Raw genomic sequence first — 20,800 nt, 5'->3', positions numbered from 1 at the left:
GCTATGCTGATGGACAGTGACTGTAAAGGGGTTTATAGGGGAGAACTGGTATAGGGGAGAGCCTAGTAAACATAATATTCGTCATGTAAGTGTAGATTAGTGATAGAAAAAAAAAAAAAAAAAAAAAAGGGCAGTTCCTGTGTGGTAACCTCCAACGAGTTCTACACAAGGGTATAAAGGGCATATAAAAGTGTAGGCAAAGGGTCTGTTTGTGTTTATACAGAGGATCAAAGCCTAATTGGGCTACCCCGAAAATGAACTAAGATACGATATGAAAAAGAACTTCCAACATCTGCACCCTCTGGAAGACTCATGCCAGAAGATGATCATCAAAAAACCCCAACAAAGATCCACGCACTGCTACAGCTGTAGATGCACTCATCCCACCAGTTCCTGGACCTGCCATGGGAATGAGGAAGGAGATATCTAAGCTGGCCTGTGCATACAGTAAAACAACAAAATTGGACTGGATCTATACTGTTGGAACTCAACCAAGAATTTGGAGAAGTGCAAATTGTAGCGCTCCAAAGTCTTACAACTACAAACTATTTATTGTTAAAAGAACATATGGCATGTGAACAGTCCCCAGGAATGGGTTGTTTTAATTTGTCTGATTTCTCTCAGACTGTTCAAGTTCATTTGGACAATATCCACCATATCATAGATAAGTTTTCACAAATGCCTAAGGTGCCTAACTGGTTTTCTTGGTTTCACTGGAGATGGCTGGTAATTACAGATATGCTTTGGTTATGTAACTATACTCCTATTATGTTAATGTGTGTGTGCAATTTAAGTAGTAGCTTAAAACCTATACATGCTGAAGTTACTCTACAAGAAGATATATCAAAGAAATAATCAATCTTCCCATGTTTTCTTCCGCCTGCTACTTCTATAGCTTTTCTTCTTCCTTCCTAATTACAACCCTTAAATAGAATTCGTGCCTCATATCAAATTTACCGAGTATCGTAATTCTTCCAAGTGGTAAAGATACCTCAAGACAAATGCTGGGCATAGAAGCCACAGGGCATAAATATGCAAAGAAGTAAAAAGCTAACTTTTTCAAACAATAAGGCTTCTCTCTCACTTACCAACTTCACATTTCCCTGTATGGCCCCGGAAGATGACTGGTTAGCCAGAGACGGGTAAGATTCCTCAAGGGAGGAACAACCTAAGACAGGCACAGTCGCAGGGGGGCCATCAGGTGAGAAATTGGGGATCAACAGAGGTGAGGCTTAGAACCTCACCCCCCCGTTCTGAGAGAAATCTTCTGCATCCGTGGATGTTTTATTGCCCTGGTCTAGCTTGGATTAACACATAGTCTACAGGCACACACCTGATCATCTACATGTGCTCTCTTACAACACTAAACTATGTTTTCTACCTTTATCTTGTATCTACCTACCACTTCAGCATTTTATTAAAAATAATAATAATAAAGAGAGAAATGTGGTATCCACATATAAATCAAGTATAAAAACCAAATGAGTATTCATATTTGAACTGACTGTTTAGAGTTCATAATGCATGAGCAAAACCGAAAGTTTCTGTGATGACTGCCCTTGTACTGTTCACTATGTAACTTATTCATTATGTAAGAATTTCTTCTACATGTAAGAACTTGTTTGTTATGCCTCAGAAGATTGGAGACTGACAAAAATTAGGCTTGGGGTGGAATAATGATTGTGCATTGAGCATTGACTCCCCTATACAGAATTTTATTGTCGTTAACAACCATTTGATCAATAAATATGAGAGATGCCCTCACAAAAAAAAAAAAAAAAAAAAAAAAAAGAAGGACAGACTTCCAATGGTAAAATAAATTAGTAACCGGGATGTAATGTATAGCATAAGGAATATAGTCAAGATATTGTAACAGCCTATTAGGGTGATAGCTGGAACCTAGAATTATGTATATAAATGTTCTACCACTGTGTTGTACACTTGAAACTCATGTAATGTAATACTGTGTGTCAACTACCCTTCAATAAAAAATAATTATTTAAAAAAAAAAAAAAAATGTAGCCATCTTAAAAGGCCTAGAAGCCATTATTTCTGAACATGTAACTTAGAGGGAAAAACTGGAATTGGGTAAGGCCTTGAAAAACAAGTTAATCAATCATGGACACTGGAGGCGGTGACCTTTAGTTAGTTAATCATATATACCAAGCCTATCTCACTAAGCTACCCTAACCCTTAGAAAATGATGTTATCTTGCTAAACCCCCAGGATGTGGCGCCAGCTGAAAATTTATGTGTCTATGGAGAAACACTGTTACGTGCTTGTGGAAAAATACTGTCCCTTTGAAAATGCTATAAAAACCTCTGCCTTTGAGTGCTCGGGGTCCTCGTTGAAACCCGCTGCATCGGGCTGACACTTGGACCCCAGCTAGCTGGTTCCTGAATAAAGTCCTCTTGCTTGTTGCATCAAGAGACATCTTCCGTGAGTGAATTGGGGTGGCGTCCTCCTTTGAGGAAATCCAACATTTTGGGGGCTCATCCGGGATCGAGCGCTCACCCTGCTTCACTCCCGAAGTTGCCCTTGGAGGAGGTAAGGTTAGCGGCGCGTCGAGTTGTCTGTTTCTCGTTTTCTGTTTTCCAGTGCAACCGGTCGGAATTCTGAAGAAGGGTACCCTCTGTCTGGCAGTCGTCCTGAGCCCGTAAAGGGTCCGAGACCGCGGTCGGTAGACGTACTCGGAGTACCGCAAGCTGCAACCCTGGGGGACGCCCCGGGGAGATTAGAGGGCCAAGGACACCTGGTGGCCTCTCACCTGTTCTTTCGGCAAGGTGAATCTGATGAGATAGGGTTGATTTTCGGGCGCCAAGAATATCAACCCTCTGATTCTTTTCGGTTTCTGATTAAAAATCTGAGGAAAACAAGGAGCGGCCGCTGTGTGTCTAATCTGTGTGTGTCTCTGTTTTCTGTGTCTTTCACCTGTCTAATAATTGTTATACTGACGATGGGACAGACAGTGACGACCCCTCTCAGTCTGACGTTAGATCATTGGACAGAAGTAAGGACGAGGGCACATAATTTGTAAGTAGAAATTAAGAAAAGATTATGGCAGACCTTCTGCACCTCCGGGTGGCCCGCCTTTAATGTGGGGTGGCCCCCGGAGGGGACCTTCGATCTCTCCATTTTGCTAGCAGTGAAAGCTGTTGTTTTCCAGGAATCATCTCAAGGACACACGGATCAGCAACCCTACATTATAGTCTGGCAAGAGTTGGTGGAGAATCCACCGCCCTGGGTAAAACCCTGGGTGCAAAAAAAAATGGACCCTTGAGTCTTAGTTGCCCAGGCTCAACCCCAAAACAAGGAAAAAGAGACTGCCAAAATTCACCCTGACACTCAAGATTTGCTCATGGTTGATGATCCCCCTCCTTACCCTCCTGCCCCTACAGCGCCTCTGGCCCCGGCGCCTCCGGCCCCGGCACCTCCGGCCCCAGCACCTCCAGTACCTCCAGCCCCTGGTGCCGAGGCAGTGGGGCCGGCTCCAGGATGGGCCCAGGGAACTCAGCGTCGCCGAGGGACCATCTTGGACCTGCCAGGTATCTTTCCTCTCCAGTCTTATGGGACTCCCATCATCGGAGAGGAAGGAGACCCACCTTTCCAACCTCTGCAATATTGGCCATTTTCCTCCGCTGATTTGTATAACTGGAAAGCTAACCACCCTCCTTTTTCAGAGGAACCACAGAGACTAACTGGGCTGATAGAGTCCCTGATGTTTTCTCACCAGCCCACTTGGGATGACTGTCAGCAGCTTTTGCAGGTGCTTTTTACCACGGAAGAAAGAAAAAGGATCCTCCTGGAAGCGCGAAAGAACGTGCCTGGAACCGATGGATGACCATCACAACTCCCTCATGATATAGAGAGGGGGTTCCCGCTGACCAGACCCAACTGGGACTTTAATTCCCCAGAAGGTAGGGAGCGACTAACCATCTATCGCCAGGCTCAGGTGGCAGGTCTCCGCGGGGCCGCGAGGCACCCCACTAATTTGGCCAAGGTAAGAGAGGTCAGTCAGGGAGCCACTGAGGCACCCGCAGTGTTCTTAGAACACCTGATGGAAGCTTTCAGGTGCTATACTCCCTTTGACCCCACCTCTGAGGAGCACAGCGCTTCAGTGGCTCTTGCTTTTATCGGGCAGTCAGCGCCCGACATTAGAAAAAAGCTTCAGAGATTGGAAGGCTTACAGGGTTTGTCGTTGAGGGATTTAGTAAAAGAGGCTGAGAAAGTTTATCATAAGAGGGAGACTGAAGAAGAGAAGGAATTAAAGAAAGAGAAAGTAAAGAGGAGAAGAGAGACAGGAAGCATGAAAAGAATTTAACAAGGATTTTGACCGCGGTAGTAGAAGGTAAGGGACGCCCGCCCTCTAGTGGCAGAGCTAGCAAGGCAGGGCACCTGGGCAACCGGCCCCCGTTAGAGAAGGACCAATGTGCATACTGCAAGGGAAAGGGGCACTGGGTAAAAGAATGCCCTAAAAAACCACCGCAGAGGCCTCCGAAAAAGGTGTTGTCCCTGCTAGAAGATGAAGATTAGGGAAGACGGGGCTCGGAGCCACTCCCCGAGCCCAGGGTAACCCTGAAGGTGGAGGGGCAACCTGTTGAGTTTCTGGTGGACACCAGTGCTCAACATTCTGTACTGACCCAAGCAAAAGGCCCCCTCTCTGGCAAAAAGTCTTGGGTGCTCGGGGCTACGGGTCAGAAACAATATGCATGGACTACCCGAAGAACAGTAGACTTAGGAGTGGGACGAGTAAACCACTCATTCCTTGTCATACCGGAGTGCCCCACACCCCTGTTAGGAAGAGACATTTTGACCAAAGTAGGGGCCCAAATATCCTTCCAAGCTGAAGAAACTCAAGTGACTAATCAGGAGAAAAAACCTTTGAGCCTAAGTGTCCTGACCATGAGATTAGAAGATGAATACTGCCTCTTTAAGAAACCAGAACCCTCCCGAGTTGGCCAGGAGTGGCTTGACCAGTTTCCAGGGGCCTGGGCAGAGAGGGCGGGTATGGGGCTTGCTGTGAATCAGCCCCCCGTGGTCATAGAATTAAAAGCTTCAGCCTCGCCAGTCACTGTGAGACAATATCCCATGAGTAGAGAAGCCAGGGATGGAATTAGGCCCCATATTCAGAGGCTTATGGAGCAGGGGATATTAGTAAAATGTAAATCACCCTGGAACACTCCCTTGCTGCCTGTAAAGAAAGCGGGAACAGGAGATTATCGACCAGTGCAAGATTTAAGGGAAGTTAATAAGAGGACACAGGACATTCACCCCACTGTGCCAAACCCTTATAATCTCCTAAATTCCCTGGCTCCGGAAAACACCTGGTATACAGTCCTGGATTTAAAAGACGCTTTCTTTTGCCTACGTCTGCACCAAAATAGCCAACCGCTGTTTGCTTTTGAGTGGAAAGATCCCTCCACAGGAACCACTGGGCAATTTACCTGGACCCGTCTGCCACAAGGATTCAAGAATTCGCCCACCCTCTTTGACGAGGCTCTACATCGGGACTTGGCCTTTTACCGAGCCTCCAACCCACAGGTAACTTTGTTGCAATATGTTGATGACCTATTGTTAGCTGCTCCTACCCAGGAAACTTGCCGGGAGGCCACTGGAGCCCTTCTGACTGAACTTGTTAAACTAGGATATAGGGCATCTGCCAAAAAGGCTCAGATCTGCCAACAACAAGTGACTTATTTGGGATATTCCTTGAGAGAAGGGAAAAGATGGTGGCTCACCAAAGCCAGAAAGCAGACTGTAACACAGATCCTGGTTCCCACTACTCCACGCCAGGTCCGCGAGTTTCTAGGGATGGCAGGATTTTGCAGACTGTGGATACCCGGGTATGCTACCCTAGCCGCCCCATGTATCCCCTAACCAAAGGGACAGTCCCGTTTGTTTGGGGACCTGAACAACAGCAGGCCTTCGATGATATTAAGAAGGCCCTCCTGTCGGCACCTGCCCTGGCGTTGCCAGACGTGACTAAGCCGTTTGTCCTCTTTGTGGATGAACGGAACGGGGTAGCTCGAGGGGTGCTGACCCAACAATGGGGACCTTGGAAGAGACCTATCGCCTATCTATCAAAAAAATTAGACCCAGTAAGTAGCGGATGGCCTGCCTGTTTGAGAGTAGTAGCGGCCGTGGCTCTTTTAGTTAAAGATTCTGACAAACTTACGCTGGGACAGAAACTCACTGTGGTTGCTCCGCATGCGCTGGAAAGCATAATTCGGCAACCGCCTGAAAGATGGATGTCGAATGCCAGAATGACTCACTACCAAACCTTGCTCTTGAATCGCGATCGCATGGAATTTGCCCCGCCCGCCATCCTAAACCCAGCTACTCTGCTCCCCGATTTGGAGAAAGAAGTGCTCCATACCTGCCAGGAAATTCTGGCTGAGGAAACAGCGACCCGCCGGGATTTGCGGGATCAGCCCCTAGAAGGACCAGGGCTCCTGACTTGGTATACAGATGGGAGCAGTTACATCATGGGAGGTAAGAGGATGGCAGGAGCTGCAGTAGTAGACGATGACCGAATCGTGTGGGCCAGTGGACTCCCAACGGGCACTTCTGCACAGCGAGTGGAACTCGTCGCCCTGACCCAGGCTCTAAGGATGGCGGAAGGTAAGAGACTTAACGTCTACACTGACAGCCGATACGCTTTTGCCACTGCTCATATACACGGGGCTATTTATAGACAGAGAGGGCTATTGACTTCTGCCGGGAAAGATGTTAAAAACAAACAAGAAATTTTAGATTTATTGGAGGCCATCCATAGGCCTAGAGAAGTGGCAATAATACATTGCCCTGGGCATCAGAAAAACGACTCTCCGATAGCTCAAGGAAATCAGAGGGCAGACCAAGCTGCAAAACAAGCAGCCCAGGGAATGAGCATCTTATCCCTCCAGGTATACCCAGAAGCCACATGTATTAAGAGCTTCCAGTATACACCCGAGGATCTCGCTCGGATGGACAAGCTGGGATTCCAAAAATCCTCGCCCCTTGGAACATATGAGTCAGGAGATGGGAAAATTATTCTGCCCCAGAAAGAGGCAGGAAAATACTTAAAGCAACTACATCAGTTGACGCATTTGGGAGCCAAGAACCTAAAAGCCCTGGCCCGGAACTCTCCTTATCACATCATTGGTTTAGGAGAGATGGCAGACGAGGTGGTGAGAAGTTGCGTTCCTTGTCAATTAGTAAATGTGAATAAACATCAGGTAATAAGTGGGAAAAGGCTTCGTGGAAATCGACCGGGAGCTTACTGGGAAGTTGACTTCACTGAAATTAAGCCTGCCAAGTATGGACATAAGTACCTTTTAGTCTTTTTAGATACCTTTTCAGGATGGGCAGAAGCTTTCCCTACCAAGACCGAGAAAGCTCAGACAGTGTCCAAGAAGATTCTTGAAGAAATATTTCCTAGGTTCGGAATCCCAAAGGTAATCGGCTCTGACAATGGTCCTGCCTGTGTTGCCCAGGTGAGTCAGGGATTGGCCAAAATCCTGGGGACAGATTGGAAATTGCATTGTGCATACAGGTCCCAGAGCTCAGGACAGGTAGAAAGAATGAACAGAACTCTAAAAGAGACCTTAACTAAATTATCCATAGAGACTGGTTAATGTGATTGGTTAGTCCTCCTTCCCTTCACCTTATTCAGAGTTAGAAACACCCCCGGCCGTTTTGGACTAACACCCTTTGAGATAATGTTTGGGGCCCCGGCTCCGCTCAAATCGGCTCACCTCCATACATCCCCTGAATGTGTAACTAATAAGTTTCTGCTTGAAAGTTTACGGGCCCTAGAAGTTGTACAGAGAGAAGTGTGGGCCTCCGTCCGGGAAGCCTATCGGCCAGAGGACTTCTCAGTGCCCCATCAGTTCCAGGTGGGAGACTCTGTCTACGTGAGACGACACCGAATGGGAAATCTTGAGCCTCGGTGGAAAGGACCCTTCATCGTCCTCCTGACCACCCCCAGAGCCGTGAAAGTGGACAGCATCTCCTCCTGGGTACACGCATCACATCTGAAGAAAGCGCACCAGCCGAACCCGGATTGGCGAGTAACTCGGACTGATAAGCCACTTAAGCTTCGTTTGTGCAGGAGAAAACATGCTATCAGTGGTAATTCTGTTACTCCTGCTACCTCCAGCCCACCAGAACCCTAATCCCCATGAACCCAGGTTGCTGACATGGCAAGTACTTTCCCAAACGGGGGATGTCATGTGGAGTGTTAGCAAGACAGCCCCCCTTGGGACATGGTGGCCTACTCTACACCCTGACATCTGCCATTTAGCTGCAGGCTTAGACACATGGGACATCCCAGAATATACTGCCCCTAATCTACCTATAAAGCTAGATGACTGGAATAGTATAAATGGGCTAGGGGGAAGAGTGTTTGGCTGTGCGAGACCTAATACTAGATGCAAACTGAGTAAGATTCCTATTTACGTGTGTCCTCGAGAGAGACCTACGAGAAAAGAACAGAAAAAGTGTGGCAGTGTTGAAAGTTTCTACTGTAAAGAGTGGGGGTGCGAAACCACTGGAGATACCTATTGGAAGCCTTCCTCCTCCTGGGACCTTGTCACAGTAACTAGGGGGCATCAACGCCCGTGCGGTTGTTACCACTCAGGAAGGACACCCCAGAGTTACCAGAGGCCATTTTGCAACCCTGTAGGGTGCGCCAACACCGGGGCTTGTAATCCCCTCAATGTCACTTTCACTGAAACAGCGAAAGAGTACTCTGAGTGGATTAAAGGCCGGCAGTGGGGAATACGGCTCTATGCAGATGAATACGATAATGGAGTAGTGCTACATATCAGGTTGAGAGTGGAGACTCTCCCGGCTGTCCCAGTAGGACCCAATATTATCCTGCAAGGTCAGCCGCGTCTCCCAACCCCAGCCCCAGAGCCGACCCTAGCTCCACCAGTGAACTCTGCCATCATTTCCGCCGTCCCCACCCCTGGCCAAGTAACCCCCTTTCCTGGCACCGGACAACACCTCCTCAACCTTCTTGAGGGGGCTTTCTGGGTCTTAAACACTACCAACCCTGGTACTACCGAATCTTGTTGGTTATGTTTTTCCTCTGGACCTCCTTATTATGAAGGATTGGGGTTGTTAGGCAGCTTTAACAATACAACCAGTCACGAGATCTGTAGTTGGGGCAGCCACAAGAAGCTGACTCTGACCGAAGTGACTGGAAAAGGGAGATGCCTAGGCACAGTTCCCCCCACTCATAAGAATTTATGTAATGAGACCATACCTGTAGCTTCCTCAGGAGAAAACAGGTATCTAGTCCCTCCTCCCGAGGGGTGGTGGGCCTGTAATACTGGACTGACCCCGTGTGTCTCTACCTCTGCCTTCAATTCCTCCCGTGATTTCTGTATTATGGTCCAGCTAGTGCCTAGGCTGATGTACCATGATGATTTCTCATTTGTAACAGAATTTGAACCCAGATGGAGATATAGAAGAGAACCAGTCTCGCTGACTCTAGCTGTGCTGTTGGGAGTAGGAGTTGCAGCTGGAGTAGGAACGGGGACAGCCGCTATTATCCAAGGGAATCAGCATTATGAGGGATTAAGAGCAGCTATTGATGAAGATTTAAGAACCATAGAACAATCCATTACCAAACTTGAAGAATCCCTAACCTCTCTTTCTGAAGTAGTCCAGCAAAACAGGAGAGGATTAGACCTACTGTTCTTAAAAGAAGGAGGATTGTGTGCAGCCCTGAGAGAGGAATGCTGCTTCTATGCAGACCATTCCGGAATAGTAAGAGATTCAATGTCTAAACTCAGAGAAAGACTAGATCAAAGGAAGAGAGAGAGAGAGAAGCCAGCCAAGGTCTATTTGAATCCTGGTTTACTCGATCCCCATGGCTTACAACCCTGATATCCACTCTGGCAGGGCCCTTGCTTATTTTTGTATTGCTCCTCACCTTAGGCCCTTGTATTTTAAACAGGTTAGTAACCTTCGTTAGAGAAAGAGTAAGTGCTGTTCAAGTGCTAATGTTGAGGCAACAATATCATTCTCTAGCAGAGCAAGAAGAAACGAACATCCCATGATTGGAATGATCAAAAGAAAAAGTGGGGAAATGTAGAATCTAGCATTAGGTGAAAACCGAAATATGGCATAAATGTAGCCATCTTAAAAGGCCTAGAAGCCATTATTTCTGAACATGTAACTTAGAGGGAAAAACTGGAATTGGGTAAGGCCTTGAAAAACAAGTTAATCAATCATGGACACTGGAGGCGGTGACCTTTAGTTAGTTAATCATATATACCAAGCCTATCTCACTAAGCTACCCTAACCCTTAGAAAATGATGTTATCTTGCTAAACCCCCAGGATGTGGCGCCAGCTGAAAATTTATGTGTCTATGGAGAAACACTGTTACGTGCTTGTGGAAAAATACTGTCCCTTTGAAAATGCTATAAAAACCTCTGCCTTTGAGTGCTCGGGGTCCTCGTTGAAACCCGCTGCATCGGGCTGACACTTGGACCCCAGCTAGCTGGTTCCTGAATAAAGTCCTCTTGCTTGTTGCATCAAGAGACGTCTTCCGTGAGTGAATTGGGGTGGCGTCCTCCTTTGAGGAGATCCAACAACCTAATTGCCCTTGCTACTGTTTCAATACCTTGTAAGACGTTGCGCCCCTGGAAACTGGAGACTGCGGAGGATTAAGTTATAATTAGTTAATGGTTGTCTATTAAGTCCCCCACACAGAATTCTATTGTTGTTAACATGTATTTGCTCAATAAACACGAAGGGTGCCCTCTCAACACCACTCTTGCGCTGTTATGCCTTGAGTCCCCTGGCTGGTCCTTTCAGGTCTTTGTTATCTCATCGCGTCTCCTCCCTTATCTGTGGGCCAGAGACAGGGAGGTACCGACAGTTCGACAGTTCCGAAGGCTACAACTGGGAAAGAGATTGGAGGGAGGTTGGAGGCTGGGAAAAGGGGAGTCCCTGGGTCTGTTACTTCTAAACACTGTTGAGGCAAGAAACATCTGCTGGAGTGCCAGGTGCACTGCCAATCTTCCTATTTTAAAGTCAGCTGACTAGCAACCTTAATTCGCCTTTACCATTGTAACCTAACATATTCTTAGGTTTAGGCCAGTGCACAACTTTGAGGAGCCGTTACTCTGCTTACCACAGAGAGGTTTAAAGACTTCAATAATCTCATGTTAAACAGAAAAGTGGGCCTTAGGAATTCACTTTTCTGTTCTACCAGTATTTACTGAGGGCTCAAGGTGTCAGGTACTGTTTTAGATGCTGTAGATAAAATAGACAAGGCAGATTGGTCTCTGTCTTCATTGAATTTACAGAATACTGTCTCTGTAGTTACAGTACATTTAAAAAACCTTGCTAATATGAAACAACAGCAATATAAATTCTTTATACTGAAAATCTTTAGCCCCCATGGAATTATTCATTCTTTGAAAATTTGAGCTCATCTCTAAAACTGTTCAAGCCTGGGTTTTTCTGTTTGTTTTGTTTTTGAGGTCTCATTCCCAAATCAGTTTCCTTAGTTTGAGTTCATTGTGATTATTAATTATGAATTAGTTCTTCTGTTTGAGTTTCTGAGAAGGGGTGTTATATCTACAAATAGAAATAATTTATACTCTCCACTGTCTTGTTGCTTTATATACATGTTTCATGATCATTTTACCTTCTTGATCATTTTTTGTCCTTGATCAATTATTCCTTTTACCTGTATTTATGCTTCTCTTTATCTTTTCTGATGCTTTTCACCTTGAATTAAATTTTCTCAGATATTAAAATGCTTCTCTTGATTTCTTATGGCTCATAAAATCCAGGATAGCTTTCTTATGTTGCTAAATCCTACCTTTTTGTATTCTATTATTTTAAGTGTATCTTTTGTACACACCTATTTCTAGATCATTTTGATTGTTTTATCCATTTAATTTTTTTAGAAATAGCTGTTAAAACTTTTTTCTGTCTTATTTTTATTTCTTAGCTACTCTACACTTAAAAATATTATTTCCCCCCATTCAGTCTTCCTGCATTTCTCCCATTCACTCTCACATAGAGCACCTCATTTTTGGTAACATTTGTTGTCACCAAATATGCGGGATTCCCTCCTGCCAACACCAAACAATTCTGTGACACTTAGCTAAGTGCCCTACAGTTTAACTCAATTCTGACACTCTCTTTCCAGCTTAGTCCCATGAGATTCCCCCTCACTTCAGATGCCAAATGGAAGTAGGAGATCTCCGAGTTACTCACAATGCCCATCCAACTTGGCCACAAACCAGACTAATGACCTCCTCCCCCTTGGATTTATTATGTGCTATAGCTGCACACAGAACTCAGGCAAACGTTTCGGTTTACCAATTAATAAAGGATTCAAATGAAAGCTAGGTGAAGAGATGCGTAGGGCAAGGTCTGTAGGGTCCCAAGCACAGGACCTTCTTTCCCTGTGGAGTTGGGTGCATCACCCTCTTGATATGTAGATGTGTTCAGCCTCCTGGAAGCTCTCTGAACTCTGTATTTTGGGGATTTTTATGAGGGCTTCATCACGAAGGTATGATAAGTTATTTTAACTGCATTTCCAGCCCCTTCCCCTTTCCAGAGAATTAGGCTTCTTCTAATTGTGATTTGATCTTTCTGGTGATGAGCCTTCATCCAGGAGTCATCCAGAAGCCCACTCAGAGTCACCTCATTCAAAAAAAAGACATATTTATCACCCAGGAAATTACAAGGGTTTCTGGAGCCCTTTGACAGGAACCAAGGGCAAAGATTGATACATACAGTCTATCTTCTATTGTCTCATACTGCCTTTTCTGCCTTCCACTGGAGAAATGGAAGTTTGTTTTGCTGGAATGAAGTTCTATATTTTATTTCTAATCTTCTGGTGGTTTCCCCTAATCATTAAGATCCATTCTTTTGTACCATCAACTTCTGAAATGTATGTCTCCCCTCCCTCTCCTTTCACCCTCTCATTAACATTCGATGCACATAAAAACAGGTCTCTTAGTTCCCAGGCAGCTGGATGCTCCCAGCTCCTGCAAATCTAGGCTGTTGCCCATGACCCCTCCCAGTTCTCCCAGGCCAAACCTCTGGATGCAAGCTCAACCCTGTAGCACCTGTACTGACCTGTCCCCCAGTCCAGGCACCTGTCACCGCAAGGAGCCTCCTGGTACCTTGGGGCTGCCTGCCCAGGGCTGGTGTTGAGGAGGGTGTTGTGGAGGTTTCAGACCTCCTCCAGCCCTTGTCCTGCCTGCTCCAGGGGGCTGTCCTCCATGTGGAGTCACCCGGTTCACACGGGGGTCCCCTGTCTCTTGGACTCCCATTCATGCTTGTCTTACCCAGCCCCTCTCTTCCTAAAGGAGCTCTTGGGGGTCACAGATCTCTTTGCATGGAAGCCTTGTCTTCCCTATCAGTCCCTAGGAAGTTTCTGGGGAAGGCTTCACATGACCTGTCAGGGCAATCAGCACCCCTGCTCCTCAAAGTCAGCATGGCTGTGGTCATTTACTTCTTTTGTGGAGGAAGGAGGAAGAAGGTCCCTTGCACAAAAGGCAGGATTGAGCAGTGATGTCTGAAAGGTGAGCAGAAGCTTGAATTTCAGTTTTCTTATGAGGAATATTCCAGAAAGGATATCTTCACTGTGAAATCAGTACAGTAAATACTGATACTGCTCTGACAGTAGTAGTTGGCTATAAAGTGGTATCAATAGGGTTTTTCCTTCAGATTTTACAGTACTGTGCAGAAGGGCCTATACCAATTCTCAAAGGGAAGGTGCTTTGTTGGTAAAGATATTAATTGCCTCAACTTGGACTAATGATCAACCTGATGAATATGGGTCTAAGAAACAGTTTGTTTCTCACATATATGAAAAGGAAATTTCCTTTCATCCATCTCAGGCTCCCTTCAAAAGTAAAGTTAAGGTTGCTTGCAAAATTAAACTCTGACTTTATTTCAAATGAAGTTCAGTTCTTGATCAGAACCACCTTGGAGCAGTTTATATTAACCTAATTATGTTTTATTACCACAGTAAACTGACTTAAGGTTATATGATGTATCAGAAAGCAGTTATATTTACAGGTCCTAAATAAAGAAATAAACATGATTTCTTCAAATCAGGTAGTATAGATAAACCTAAGGGGGTTTTACTCTAATGTCTATCAAGTTCAATTGATCATCAGCTTCATCTCTTCCTGGTTTTGGCTGAGCTCTCCTTTGCAAATGAATCCACGCTGAGCTCACTGGCCACCAGAGCAGAAAATGGATGGTAATTAATATCTTCTGGGTGTGGTTTGTGAGTGGGCAGAGTGTGTAGTGGCCATTATGGCAGGATCTGAGAAGCTGGGAGATTCCCACATGCTTGTGTGTCGCCCCCTAGTCACCAGTGCACTGACATTTGGTTAAAGGCAGTTGCTTATTTTAAGTTATTAGCTCTAAGGTAAATCTCACTAATTTATGAGTACATTTTGTGTGGGCGGCACCAGTTCAGAAGCTTGACATGTGAAAAGACCGACACACTCTATACCCAGAAGGAGTAAGATCTGTACACTAGGAAAAAAATGAAAAACTAGGGTGCATATGCTGTGTCAAAACTATGCTGTAAGCTAATAAGAATTACAAGGACTCAAGGAACAAGGTAAAGTAGCATTTTCCAAAGGGTGTTCCTTTAAGCCAATCCCACAAGGTGTCTGAAGGATTCTGATGTCAAGTACATTTGGAAAATGCTGAACACTGTTCACCAGCTGGGATATTATAAAAGGATCTGGTAAGTCCTATAATAAGTAAACTCATTTAACACAGTGTTTACCAAAAGTAGTTCTATGTAGAATCTTTAAAGAAATTATTTACTTATTCATGGCAAAAAAAAATCTAATAAATAAGCTGTGGAAAATACTTTTTTGAAACACTATTCTAGAATTACACTTCCTTATGGCAATGACATCATGAATGACTGAGGGAATGTGTCAGTACAGTGGTAGGGTCAAAGTCAGGTTATTAGGATGGAGGAATAAGGTGAGGAAATGCTAGCAGTGGTTATAACCTGTTATCTGGAGTTGCAATGAAAGGAAAGAAATAGAAATTCAAGGGTGTGTCATGGTTAATTTTATGTATCAAATTGGCTGGGCCACAGTACCCAGATATTTGGTCAAACATTATTCTGGATCTTTCTGTGAAGGCATTTTTTGGATGAGATTAATATTTAAATCAGTGGACTTTAAGCAGATTATCTGCCATAGTGTGGGTGGGCGTCTTCTAATCAGTTGAAGGCATTTTTAGAACAAAGACTGACCTCCTGGAGCAAGAAAGGGTTCTGCCAGTGACTGCCTTTGGACTAAAAATGCAACTCTTCCCTGAGGCACCAATTTGCTAGCCTACCCCATCAGATTTTGAATTCAGCAAGCCTCTACAATCTCGTGAGCCAATTCCTTAAAATCTTTCTTTCTCTCTCTGGCACACAGACACACACACCTCCGATGATTGTGTGCATCCTCTTTGTTCTATCGTATGGAGAACCTTGACTAATACAAGGTGCTATGTTGGGTGGAGGGGCAGAATCAAGATAGGAGAGAGAAGAAATGTGGATGTAGAAGAGAAAGGGAGGGTCACTGATGCTTCAAATCCTATGAAGGAAGAGAAGGGTGTGGGGTCAGAACTGCAGTTAGAACATTCAGCCAGATTTCCTCTGAGACAAAGGAAGGAAGAGTGATTACGGGAAATGGTAAAGTTTGGGTTGGTAAAGGTAAGACGTAAGCAATGGGAACAGTGTATTGCAAAGTGTGCTGGTTTAAAATGTTGATTCTAAGGCCCCACCCTGGCATCTTCTTGAATGCTTTCTTAGAACAATAGTCTGCAGTGGAAAGGAGTAAATCCAGGGTCTCTGTCTTCTCCGTGATAATGGAGATTATCTACAGTTAAATCTAAATTGAGATCTTAACAGAGGAAGAGTCTGCAGAAGCAGTGGCAGGAACTCCTTAAGAAGTTAGTGAAGGCTGAATAAAAGAAAGGCACGTCAAGCAAAGGCGCCCTGCCTTCAGGGTGCTGGCAATTTAGACGGAGAGGTGAGCCTTAGCTGACCCATTCACCAGCCACTTGCGACATGTGGCTATTGAGGACTTGAAATGTGGTAAGTTTGAGTAGACGAGCTCTGTAAGTGTACAGTGCAGGCTGGGCTTCAAAGATTTAGTATATAAAAAAGGAATGTAAAATATCTCATAACATAGTCATTACCATGTGAGTTGGTATTCCTGATTAACACTAATCTTTACTACTGTCATACCAGTAGCGAATGAAAAGAATGCACTTGTCTAAATCCTTTATTGCTTAAGTTCCTGTGTATTTGCATGAACAAAATATTAATTCCTTAGTCTGCTTTCTTTTGCCATTAAAATCTACCTTTATTCTTAGAAATATGAGGCAAAAGGTAACTCCGGGGGAAAATCCCAGGGCAAAATACCTCTGAAACTGAAATCAGTCTAAGAGAGAAATAAAGTTAAGAAACCTGTTTATTTCTTACAAGCAGTCGTCCTGTCTCTCTCAATCAGGCTGCAGCAGCAGAGAACTCCACCGAACCTCTTCCGTCCAGATAAGCCCTGACATGCGTAATTACCTATTGATAATGTAAATGACCACTTCTCTCCACCCCTTGAAATACTTATTGATATGCAATTACACTAAAGCCAGGCGAGAGATTCTGGGAATATTACAGTTTTAGCCACACAAAACAAATAAAACAATCCAAGCAACCAGGCATAGCTGGGTACTCCTATCTGTAAGAATATAATACTTTATCCTCCATTTACCCCATGGCCCCAAGCACATAAGCCGGTGAAAATCATGCCTGTACTTGCCTGGTTAATTGCCTGGACTTGCCTCATCTTATTTCTAAACATTCTGACCCGCCCCCAAGGCAAAAGGCCAAGGGGTACTTTTCCACTCCGCCCCTACAAAAGGCACAACCTCTGCACTACGGGGGCTGCTCCCTCTCCTCTCCTCTCCTCCTCTCCTCTCCTCCTCTCCTCTCCTCTCCTGCCCTCCCCTCCCCTCCCCTCTCTCCCCTCTCCTCCCCTCTCCTCCCTTCTCCTCCCCTCTCCTCCCCTCCCCTCCCCTCCCCTCTCCTCTCCTCTCCTCTCCCTCGGCAGCCACTTTCTGTTTCAGATAATAAAATCTCTTGCGTGGGCCCGTGTCTCCTGAGTCATTCTGGGGTAAGGAGGGTCATGGCGAGATACCCTCTCACTATAAATTTCTGAATTTCAAATCAATAAATACTACCCAGTAACACACGCATCTGGTCATAAAGGAGACTGCAGTACAATGAAGGAGCTAGTCCATGAATACAAATGCAAATTTTTGTTAATAGAACCCTGTATTTAATCTACTGTCTAATTCTTAATTCTTAAGCTACTACCCAATGAGCTCTAATTTTGCTTTTTTTTAAAATTAAGCCTTTATTTGATTTCAGCCCATATTCTTGAAAAGAGTGTCTCTTTTGCCTTTTCTTTCCCCTGAGATGTTTGTAAATCTTTCCAAACTCCAGTTATATCTACTAGCACTAAATGCAGTAGACACATTGTAGTTATCCATTCACTCTGATTAGCAGAGGAAGGGGAACCAGCCTGTTCAGTTACTAGTGGTGGCTTTGTCCTCAAATCAGTGTGGTAGGAAGCCAAAGAGACCAAACTGTTGAGGCTTCAGGAATATAAAGAAATCACAAGGTGCTTGGGTGTTTGAGATTGAAACAATGTAACAATGTATTCCCCCACCACCAGACTCAGTGGTATGGAAGTTTCTTGATTGTAGTCATGGAAGCCCATTAAGTTTATAACAGGGTATCCAGGTACCCTTTACAGAGATAGATTAAAATATAACTACCATCCTGAATACACCTCTAGTGACCTAATAGCTCCCATTGCAACGGGTCCTGGATACTGACCCCTGGTAACCTTGTAGTGAATGTATAAAAGGCATGGTCCTGCTGCAGTCGGGGCTCAACCTTTGGATAGGACTCCGCCGAGCCCCTGCTGCCACTAATAAATGCTGCTTCTCGCCAAATGTCTCTGTGTCCCAACTCCTTGTTCGTAGTTCCCACGGTTCCTGTAACATTGGGATCATTTCTATTTCATTTCCTATATACCCTTTTAGCTGTAGAAAGTAATCTTTTTTTATTAAAGTATCATTAATATACAATCTTATGAATGTTTCATATGAAAAACATTGTGGTTTCAACATTCACCCATATTATCGAGTCCCCCTCCAACCCCATTGCAGTCACTGTCCATCAGCGTGGTGAGATGCCACAGAGTCACAACTCATCTTCTCTGTGCTGTGCTGCCTTCCACGTGACCTGTCTGTATTGTCATGGCTAATTATAGTGCCCCTTAATCCCCTCTCCCTCCCTCTTCTCCAACCCACCCCATCCCTTTCCTTTTGAAGTGGAATTCCTAGGTCAAATGGTATTTCTATTTTTAGTTTTTTGAGGAACCTCCATATTGCTTTTCAAAAGGAATCTTCTCAAAATGCAAATATGCCCTGCCATGGGGGCACATACACAGTCCACTCACAGAGACCTGCAAAAGAAAAACTGGCTGCAAATTCATAACCAATCCTTTCTCTAGAAATGTTAACAAAAAGCAAGAGAATATGATCTAAAGAGAAACCAGAGTATTTCAGGGTTGTAATTTTGTGTGATTTATGAAGTACACAATTTCTCTGATTTTTCTATTAATATCCTTTTTCACTGAACTAAATCTGTAGAGCAAGTTGGACTTCCCACAGAGTAGACTGTGAGAAGGAGACCGTGGGCAGGAGGTTTGTGTAGGAGATCCTCTGGGGATTGCCATCTGTGGAGGGAATGGGGGGAAAATGGAATTGGGCCGTGGAGGACAGCTGGGTTGTGATACAGTCTCAACCAAGTTCCTAGCTGACCCCATGAAACTAAAGCTGAATAGTTCTTCTAAATTGTCCCCAAATAGAGCAAGAGTGTGAGGACTTTGTTGACTGGTCATTGGGTGCAGCCTGCCGAAAGAAAGGGATGTGACCTTGGGTGAAGTGACTCTCTTCAGCTGAGATAATACTGAAGGGGGCTGGTAGCCAAGGGCTGGCTTCATGGACGTGCAGCTTGTGTAGGTACACAAGGCTCCACTTAGAGAGGCAACATACTTAGTTTAATACTCTGCTCTTTCTGTTTTAAAATTCTTCATAATTTTTGGTCTAGGAGGCCTACATTTTCATGTTGCATTGGGCCCTCCAAATAATGTCATTGGTCCTTTGCTCTAAAGTAGATCCCATATGGTAGATATGCTATGAAAACCCTCAGTTGATGCTGGCTGAGACCCTGCAGAAGGAATGGTGAATCACCTGGAGTATATGTCTGTTATATTCCTATGCAAATGAAACAGTGCCCCTGGTCAGACCATTATAAGTTAACAGGCCACCAAGTGGCTGATATGTTTTCTCGAGGAATGGGGACTCAGCATTGGTCTGTTTTTGGCAGGTTGAACATGTGGGAGCCCATCCCACTGGTCCATCCATGCCCTCCAGTCCTATCACAGGGGTATCAAAATGTTGAGTATGTCCCTTTCGCTACTGCATGGTTACCTGAGTAATGGCTATAGGTCCCCTTGGACAAGGACTGGGGAACTATTACTGTGCACACTTGTGGTACTCCAGGAGTCGTCCTCCTGGGGACCCAGACTAAAGAGATTAGCCAGCAGGCCTGAGTTCAACAATGGCTCAGGCCTGGAGACTGGACAAGGAATCATGCTCTTCTTATTGAGGTGATTCCCCTCAGCCTCCTGATCATCCATCTTGATTTGATGGTATAGATCGAGCAGTATCCTTGGTAACTGACCGTCTATTTTGCCATTTTCTACTAATCATGTTCATATCTTTTAGGCTGGCACACTGGATGGGCCACTTACTACACTTGTACCCACCTGGCTTCTGACAGTTGCATTGCTATGTATCCTCTGTTGTTTTGGGGTCCTGTCAAGTCCATTGCTATCAGTGAGCCCAAGTCTGTAATGGCATCTCCTACCTTCATTCCTGGCCTGAATGTTTTAGTGATTTCTGGAGCCCCTCTCACCAGCATATTCCTTATTGCTTTGGTAAATGAAGAATCTCCTGGGCCTTTGCACGGAATGTAGCCATTTGGTAGGGTTCCCAGACTTTCGGAGAATACTGAGTCTAGCGTGTGCACTCCTGTCATGCAGTTATGGCATTTGTACCTCACTTTGTGTGGACTGCTTTTTCCCATGCTTCTAGGAACATCCTAAGTGCATGTTTGTGCCACCGCCCCAAATCTTGCCAGGATGTTAATCCAAATTGATAAACTCTCCTTTTCCAGCTTTATAGTTAGTTCTTGCCCTTGTCTGTGCCCCACTCTCAGCCCCCAACTCCTGCCACCATGAAGTGCCATTAGTGTCTCATCCCTTAAGTATTCTCCCAGCCCCTGCTGGTGTCTATCAGAAGGTCCTGCAGCTCTTGTGGGAATATATTAGTTTTTCATCCCTTACCAGGTCTCCATGTCTCTGACTGGGCTGTGATTTAACCCTTTTTATTGGCTTCATTGTCAAGAGAGGAAGCGGGTATGGGTCCCAAGGAGCACACATACTGCCCTGGGAAGGAGGCCACTTTACTGCCTTCAAGCAAAGAAAGGGCACATTAGCTCTTATTAGGGGAGAGTGGGGGCACTTCTGTACCCTTAGATGGCTCAGGAGTCCTGAGGATTCAAGATTTTCAGGTTCATTGACCCAGAAGGTCCCATGCCATGTGTCAGGGTTTCAGTTTTTCTTTACCAGGGCTGTGACCTTGGCATAGCAGACCTGCCCGGGTTGAATT

At 45.0% G+C, this 20,800-nt stretch overlaps 1 protein-coding gene across 1 annotated transcript; it reads left to right on the top strand.

Moving 5' to 3' along the window:
* The first annotated feature begins 3,365 nt into the window (after positions 1-3,365).
* Positions 3,366-8,156, top strand: LOC130684178 (uncharacterized). The gene is given in 4 exon segments (XM_057504326.1): positions 3,366-3,545; positions 4,564-5,863; positions 5,866-6,924; positions 7,021-8,156. Coding segments are annotated over 4 exon segments (3,675 nt in total).
* The last annotated feature ends 12,644 nt before the right edge of the window (positions 8,157-20,800 follow it).

The sequence above is a fragment of the Manis pentadactyla genome, chromosome 6, assembly GCF_030020395.1.
Source record: "Manis pentadactyla isolate mManPen7 chromosome 6, mManPen7.hap1, whole genome shotgun sequence".
NCBI lineage: Eukaryota > Metazoa > Chordata > Mammalia > Pholidota > Manidae > Manis > Manis pentadactyla.
This window is presented reverse-complemented; position numbering and strand designations above follow the sequence as displayed.